This window comes from Hakea prostrata, chromosome 10 (genome assembly GCF_041222555.1).
Source record: "Hakea prostrata isolate BN-2017 chromosome 10, UWA_Hpros_2, whole genome shotgun sequence".
In the NCBI taxonomy this organism is placed as follows: domain Eukaryota; kingdom Viridiplantae; phylum Streptophyta; class Magnoliopsida; order Proteales; family Proteaceae; genus Hakea; species Hakea prostrata.
Window position 1 is genome coordinate 40213434 of NC_142609.1, and position 7986 is coordinate 40221419.

At 39.8% G+C, this 7986-nt stretch overlaps 1 protein-coding gene across 1 annotated transcript; it reads left to right on the forward strand.

Moving 5' to 3' along the window:
• The first annotated feature begins 1457 nt into the window (after positions 1-1457).
• LOC149002925 (disease resistance protein RUN1-like) lies at positions 1458-5389 on the forward strand. The gene is made up of 5 exons (XM_089137891.1): positions 1458-2240; positions 2360-3521; positions 3648-3959; positions 4055-4705; positions 4815-5389. The coding sequence occupies exons 1-5, from the start codon at positions 1729-1731 to the stop codon at positions 5265-5267; spliced, it is 3090 nt and encodes a 1029-aa protein (XP_088994017.1). The 5' UTR covers positions 1458-1728; the 3' UTR covers positions 5268-5389.
• Positions 5390-7986: the final 2597 nt, after the last annotated feature.

Consider the following 7986-nt stretch of genomic DNA (forward strand, 5'->3'; position numbering starts at 1 on the left):
GCTAGATTGATAGGAGTCATGAAATCTTAAATCTTGACCACACAATATCAGCATGTGCAATTTAAAACAACTTAAGTGAACGGTTTCGGTTTTTCCAACCTAACTCAAACGGTTCAGGCTACTCAAACCAATTCATTTTGAACCAAGTAGCAGGAAAAGAAGAACGATCAGTGGCACCGTGTCGAGCGTAGCAGTGGTAAGTTTCTGCGCAGGTTCAGATTGCCTGAGAATGTGAAACTTGATCAGGTGAAGGCTGCCATGGAGAACGGAGTTCTGACTGTCATCGTGCCCAAGGAAGAAGTGAACAAACCAAAGGTGAAAGCAATTGAAATCTCCGACTAGAAGCTCTGGTTTGCTTACACCGGTACGCGACGATTCAAGTATGGACTTCCTAAAGGAATAACAAAAAGTTTCAAATATATATGGGTTTGGATTTTCAGAAAGTTTCGTTGTAATTTTGACTTGGGGAGGGTTTAGGTTGTATTCACAAATAATAAAGTTCCATTGAATTTCATTTGTTGACCTCATATGACCACCCAAGGACCTGCCGCAGGGGAAGCTCTTTCCGCAGAACTTGCATACATGCTTCAGCTCTTGATCTTCCTCTATGAAAGCTAAAAAGAAGAAGAAATACAGATCAGAAAACAAAACGAGTGCTAAAATCGGATGAGCAAGCGCAAACCAGCAAGAATGCTTGCATTCTTGATCTCATTCCACCACAAAAATCCAAATGCTGAAGAAGCAGAGGAACACAGAAAAACCCACATCGGAGAAACCGAATCTGATAAGGGAATCCAAACGTATCAAATCTTTATTGCTTTCCAATTGAACATAAGAAGAGAACCCATCTCAGATTTCATAGCGTTTTCGTCATCAAGAACAAGATCCGAAGCAAAAAAAGGAAGAAGACGATGTTTTTTTTTCTTTCTTTCTTTTTTAAAATAGGGTTTTGAGAAAAATCTAACGACGATTTAATCTAAGAGCCAATTTTTCATCATAACCATTGGCTGTTTGGAGTAGTGCCTACGTAGGCACTGCTGCCAAGCGAAATCCTAATTTAATGATGCACACCGACCACTTTCTGCCACTCCTTGGTCTCGATCAGCTCAGATTCCTAACTTTATGTCTCTCTAAAAGACTGAAACGGTGCTATTGACGTTGGTGTCAATTACGAGATATTTAATTTAATTTTAATCGTAGTGGACAACGCACCCACCCACTTGGATCCAGCTGTTTATAATTCTATAATGCACGCGGATAATTTTCCTTTTACCTTCCGAGCAGCTTCCTAAGCTTTCTCCCTGTGATGTCTGATTGTCTCTTTTTTTTTTTTTTTTTGGTGAAGTCTGATTGTCTCTTGTAATCTGTGTTTTCCTCTCTTTTGTCTCCATGTTGAGTACTATATGGAAGTCCCATAGTAAATATGTTGAGAACGCACCCACCATAGCCCGCTTGGATCCAACTGTTTCCAATTCTATAATGCAAGCTGAGAACTTTTCTTTTACCTTTTGAGCAGCTTTCCTTTTCCCTGTGATGTCTGACTTGCAGATTTTCTCATTGGGTGTTTTTATGCGTTTTCCTCTCTTTTGTCTTCCACTTTCCCTTGGGATCCTGTATATGTCTTGCAGATATTCTCAATTGCATCGTCTCTTGTAGTCTCTGTTTTTCACTCGTCTTTGCTAGTAGAAATTAAGTTATCGTTCTTCTGATCTTTTGATTAATTTCTCCATGGCCGCCAACATGACCTGCGGAGCCTCGTCCAGTGGAGCCTCGTCTTCCTCTGCCCAGTGGAAGTATGACGTATTCTTGAGTTTTTCTGGGGAGGACACTCGTAAAAACTTCACCGATCACCTCTTTAACGCACTGATCGGAGCAGGTATCCTCACTTTCAGAGATGAAGAAGAGCTGGACAGAGGAGAGGACATTTCTTCAGAACTGATGGCAGCCATCGAAGATTCTAGGGTTGCCATTATCGTCTTCTCTCAGAATTATGCGTCTTCCACCTGGTGCCTTCGTGAGTTGGTGAAGATCCTCGATTGCAAAAGAGACGACCGAATAGAAAAGGTTCTCCCTGTTTTCTACAAGATCGATCCGTCGGATGTCAGGAAACAGAGCAACACTTATTCTCAGGCATTTAAGAGACACGAAGAGCGTTTCCAAAATGAGATCGAGAAGGTGAAAAGGTGGAGGGCTGCTCTCACTGAAGCTGCAAATTTGTCGGGGTGGGATCTTGCAAATGGGTGAGTCTTACTAATCAAATCCTTTTGGTTCATTGAGAACGTACTTTTCTTGTTCTTTCTTTCTTCTTTTGTTTCTTTTTGAATGTATATACATTAAATGTTTTTTCATCAATGATCAGGCATGAATCGGAATTTATAAAGGACATTGTTAAAGCAGTGTTGTCAATAACAAACCCTGGAGGATGTTTGGATGTTGCAAAATTTCCAACTGGACTTGACTCCCACGTAGAGGCCTTATGCGATTTGCTGAATGAAGGCAGATCAGATGCAGTATGCGGTTCACATAAAAAAAGAAGAAAGACTGAAGGTGGATCAGATGTTGTTCGCACCATAGGAATATATGGCCCCGGTGGAATTGGGAAGACAACCATAGCAAAGGCCGTTTTTAACATCATGTCTAGAAACTTTGAAGCTAGCTGCTTTCTTTCTGATGTTAGAGAGGTTTCTACTCAGCAACAGGGTTCTCTGCATCTGCAAAAACAGCTTCTCTCTGATATCTTGAAACGTGAAAGCGTAGAGATTTACAATGAACACCGGGGAACCAGGATGGTCCGTGATCATCTATGCCGTAAAAGAGTTCTCATTGTTTTTGATGATGTGGTCAAGATGATACATTTGGATAAATTGGTTGGTTGTTTTGATAGGATTTGTCCAGGAAGTCGAATCATCTTGACCACTCGAGATGAACATCTGCTAACTGAGTTGGATATGGATGAAAAATATAAGTATAAAGTTGAGACAATGGATTGGAATAAATCTCTTCTACTTTTCTGCCGCCATGCCTTCAAACAAGATCATCCCTTAGAAGGCTATGAGATGCTCTCAATAGAAGCATTATTTTATGCAGGAGGCCTCCCATTAGCTCTCGAGATTTTGGGTTCTTCTCTTTACCAACGAAGTCCAGCTGAGTGGGAATATCAATTAGGGAAACTAAAAGTGACACCTGATGGCGATGTCTTGGGAAAACTTAAAATAAGTTATGATCTATTAGATGAGATTGACCAGAGCATTTTCCTTGATATTTCATGTTTTTTTGCTGAACGGTACTTAGGCCCGCTAAGGATGATTTTAGATGCTTGCTATCCAAGCGGAGCAGCTGCAATTAAAATTCTCAAAGAGAGGTCTTTGATAACAATTGATGAATTCGGCTGTATATGTATGCATAATCTAATTAGAAACATGGGTAGGGGAATTGTTCGTAATGAGTCTATCAAGAATCCGGGAGAGCGTAGTAGAGTGTGGAATACTAAACAAGCCCTTCATATATTGAGAAACCTCACTGTAAGTACTACTAACACATGCAACTATATGATGATTTCTTCTTCATTCTTTCTTTTCTTTCTCTCTTTCTTTTTTTTTTTTTTTTTTTTTTTTCTTCTTTTTTCATAAATTATCCTTTTTTGTTAGGGAACAAGTAAGGTTGAAGGCTTTCGCTTATCATTTAGCACGCATGAGGATTTTTTGCGAGTGATCAGAGGTTTTTCCAGAATGCCAAATCTAAGATTTCTTGAAGTTTGCCATTGGTGGGGTGATGCAACGGGAAATGCTATAGATTGGGAAGAATTTCGTCAAGAGGAAGTTATTTTGTTCAAAAACTTAGTTACGCTTATTTGGGAATATTGTCCTTTGAAATGTATACCAGATAATTTTCATCTGGGGAAACTCGTTATTCTTCATATGCCTGAGAGCAATCTTATTAAAGTTTGGGAGGGAACCAAGGTATGTGAAATTAAGTTTGCCGATTTTATATTATATTTTTTTAGTGAATTTTATGATATGCAATTGGTGAAAATTACGTTTGTCTTATCTTCCAGGATCTAAAAATGCTGAAGGTCCTCGACGTTAGCAACTCTTCTAAGTTAACCCACACACCGGATTTCTCTAGACTCCGGGATCTTGAGAGATTGCTTCTCTCAAAGTGCCACAGCTTGGTCGAAGTCCATGAATCTATTCACTGTCTGAAGAAACTCGTGGAATTGAATCTAAATGGCTGCACCAATTTAACAAATCTTCCACACGGTATCAATGGATTGGAATCGCTTGAAGTACTTACTCTTGATTGTTGCAAAGGGCTTGTAAATTTGCCTAAGGGATTCGGGAAATTGAAACGTTTAAGAGTGCTTCGTTTGGCAAGTTGCAATTTCACAGGCGATGATATGGCTAGTGATGGTCTTGGAGAGCTTCACTTGTTGGAGTCATTGAATTTCTTAGATCTGAACACCAACAGATTATTAAAGAGCCTTCCAATGCTTCCGTCAAGTTTGCAGGAACTTTCTGTAACTAGTTGCTATAGCTTGAAAAGATTACCACCTCTGTCAAACTTGAAGCAATTACAGGAGTTAGACCTTAAAGAATGTAAAAATGTGACAGAAATTCAGGGCTTAGACGGTTTGAAGTCTGCAACATTTATAGACTTGCGGCATTGCCAAAAATTGGAAAGTTCTATGAAGAAGAGAATCTTTCAGGTTTGTTTGTTTACTCACACTAGCTTTCTATCCCTTGAAAAGGAAAAAAACTATTTATCTGATCTCTTAATAATATAAAGAACATGGTTTGATTTGGTCTCATGGACAGGATATATGTAAAGAATTTGGAGACGGTGAGATCTGTGACATCTTTCTTCCTTGGAATGAGGCTTTTGATTGGTTTGGCTTTCAACTTCATAACATCGAGATGCAGCCACAACAAGAAGGGCTGATTATATGCAGCAACTTTGAAAAAACCGGCACATTGCCGTCAACTACCGGTAAATTCCATGTTAGAGTTTTTAATAATTCAAAGAATTTTACATGGAAGCGTGACAAAGAAATGCGCATTCCCTATGGGAAAGAGTTTATTTGGATGATCAAGATACCTAATAGTGCTTGGAAATCAATCGCTGCTCAAATTGAAGATTGGGATACAGTAACTGTTTCAACCTACTTTACCTGGGCTAGGCATAGGTATCACTCAGACAAAACTTCGCTCATTTTTTCTGCACATAATACAACAGTCAGAAGACAAAAGTTGGCGTTAAGTTGGTTTTGAGGATTCATCCATTCAGTAGTTGGTGTTGGCTATGAATTGAGAACTTTCTTTCTTTCTTTTTTAATTCAAAAAATAAAAGCCTTCTGTTGTTTACCTATTGGATTGGATCGTACTGTTATGAATTGGGAACTTTCTTTCTTTTTTTTTTTCCTTTTTTCTCTTTTTTTTTTTAATTTTTAATTCAAGAAATAAAAACCTTCTGTTGTTTACCTATTGGATTGGATCGCTATTGTTATTGAAACTGCAAAGCAAGCTACGAAGGACTTGAATCTTAAAAGAATGAAAGACAGGGTTTTGTTTGCATTGAAGAATAAAAAGGCATGAGAAGAATTATTGAATCCAGCTGCTAACTGATTGATTATTGTGGAATTGGCCAGCAAACAGAGCTCCTCAGCTCCTTATGCGCGATCTTGATGACTGGTATTAATCGTATCAGGTCCATGAGCTGAGATTAAAATTAGTGTGGGTTCTCACCTTTCTGTATGATGCTTTCAATGGGTTCTGGTTTTCAGCTTATTTTGAGACACGTGCAATACTAATTTCGTTTGTGCTGTTGGGGAAGTACTTGGGAATTCTTGCCATGGGAAAAATATCTGATGCTATCAAGCAGCTGGGAAACTTCCCACTAACAATGGCTCTATTGCTTGTAAACGATGCAAGTGGGACATGGTGTCAAGAATGGGATATGGCTGCCCTGCTAATTCAAGTGGGTAGCACATTAAAATTTCTCCCTAATTCCAAGGTTCCTGCAGTTGGTGTTGTCGTGTGGGTCCCAAGATTTGTTGTTGTGAGTATGGTAATTGGAAAATTTGATCTTGTGTCCTTGGTTGTTGGTGACCCAATGAATTTTCGTGGAGCTCTACATGCACAAGCCATGGCCTGCTTGGCTACACTTTTGAGGTGTTGTTTGCTTTATCCTTCCATGGTTCTTACGGCGGTTGTTTCAATATTGAATTGGGGAATGTTACATTTGAACCTTGAGGACAAGGTTGGCAATGTTACGATCCTGTTTGAAATATACCCATCGAGGGAGGTAATTGTAAGAAAATGATGGGGTGAAATGTAATAGTGGGAATTAGGTCATGATTAGTACATATTAGAGGGTAGAATGAGCATAACAATGGGATAGTAGCCCTAGCTATAAGTGAAAGTGTGGCCAGTAATTGAAGGCAATGAAGAATATTGTTCTTGTTTCTTGTCTCTCACTCTCGTTTCTGTGTTCTTCTTCTTCCCCAACCCCTGTTTCTTCTAACCTGCTGCTTCTCTCCCTCTTAATTTCGCATTTCGGATTTTGCTTGGCAGCAGTGCCTACGTGGCACTGCTCCAAGCAGCGAATAGTCCAGATGAAAAGTTGGGCATTTGATTAAATCGTCATCCTTGATTTTATCCATGTGCAAAAAAATGGATTTTAAGTGAGAACAGACTCGGTTCGCACGGTTCACAACAAACCATTACAAAACCAAAATTCTATTTAAAAATAAAAAATAAAAAAAAGAGTCTTCTTCTTCTTACGGACTGGTGACCTTAGAATCTGACGGTGAAGTCTGCTGGTGATTTTGATTGTTGAAGGTGGGAGGAAGTGCAAGTATGCGTAGAAGCTCGAGGGGCGCGGTGCGTGAGACAGTGAAGGATTCTAGGATGAATTGGCCACCGAATCGAAGGCCTTTCACGTCAGAACTGGGCTTGAAAGATGGATCTAATGAGGATTTGCTCTCTTTCTTCTTCTTCTTTTGTTTCTCCTTCTCTCCCATTCGCAGCCTCTGGTCTTTGCAGTTCTGTTCTGTAGCTGCTGGTAGTGGAACTTGAAACGGGCCATCTCGCATCCAGTTAAACCCCTAATTTCCGGCGGCCAAATTTGATCCACACCAGATTTCATGCTCTGTGATTCGAAGACGAACAAAACCACTTTGGATTTTTTGGTGCCCAACTCTAATGAGAGAGTATGCCATGCGTGGTGGGCAAGGAAATGTTACTATTATGATGGGTCTTCTACTGTTGGTGATGGGTTTTCTGCTGCTATTCTGTAGCTGCTGGTAGTGGTGGCAGTAGCTGAGCCCAATGAAGGAGAGAAGATCTCTGTTTTTTTTGTTTGATTGGAAGAACAAAACCAATCAAGTTCTCTGTCTCTCTGTGTATTAAAGAGATAAGAACACCAATCTGTTGTTTTTGTGTAAAATGTTTTTCTCACCGTTTCAATGACAATAGAATGTGGACTACTGATATCAGTCAAACTCCTCCATTTTTCCCTTTAAAGCCTCAAAGTTAGAAAGTAACAGTAGGAGGTACTACTATAAAATTAACAAAGATTGGTTAGATTGGTTTTGAGATCACAACATATTCTACCCCTCTTCGGAAGCAAGCGTGTAAATCGTGGCTATGGCACCGATCCTGCTCCATCACCACTGCCACCGCCGGTGGTGGTGCTCTTCACTGGAACGATTTCAGCGATCTAGGTGCCGGCTGCTGCCATTACGATGGAAATGAATGTGAATGGAGAAGGGAAGGGAAGGTTGGCTTGTCTCAAGTTCTAGCCAACCCTATTGGTTGGTTAGTTTTCTGAGATTTCATGTAGAAACTTCACCGTTAGGTTCTAAGGTCACCACTCACATGTCGATAGGAAGAAGAAGACTCTTTTTTATTTTTTATTTTCAAATAAAATCTTAGTTTTGTAATGGTTTGGTCTGAACCATGCGAACCAAACCGAGTCTGTTCTCATTAA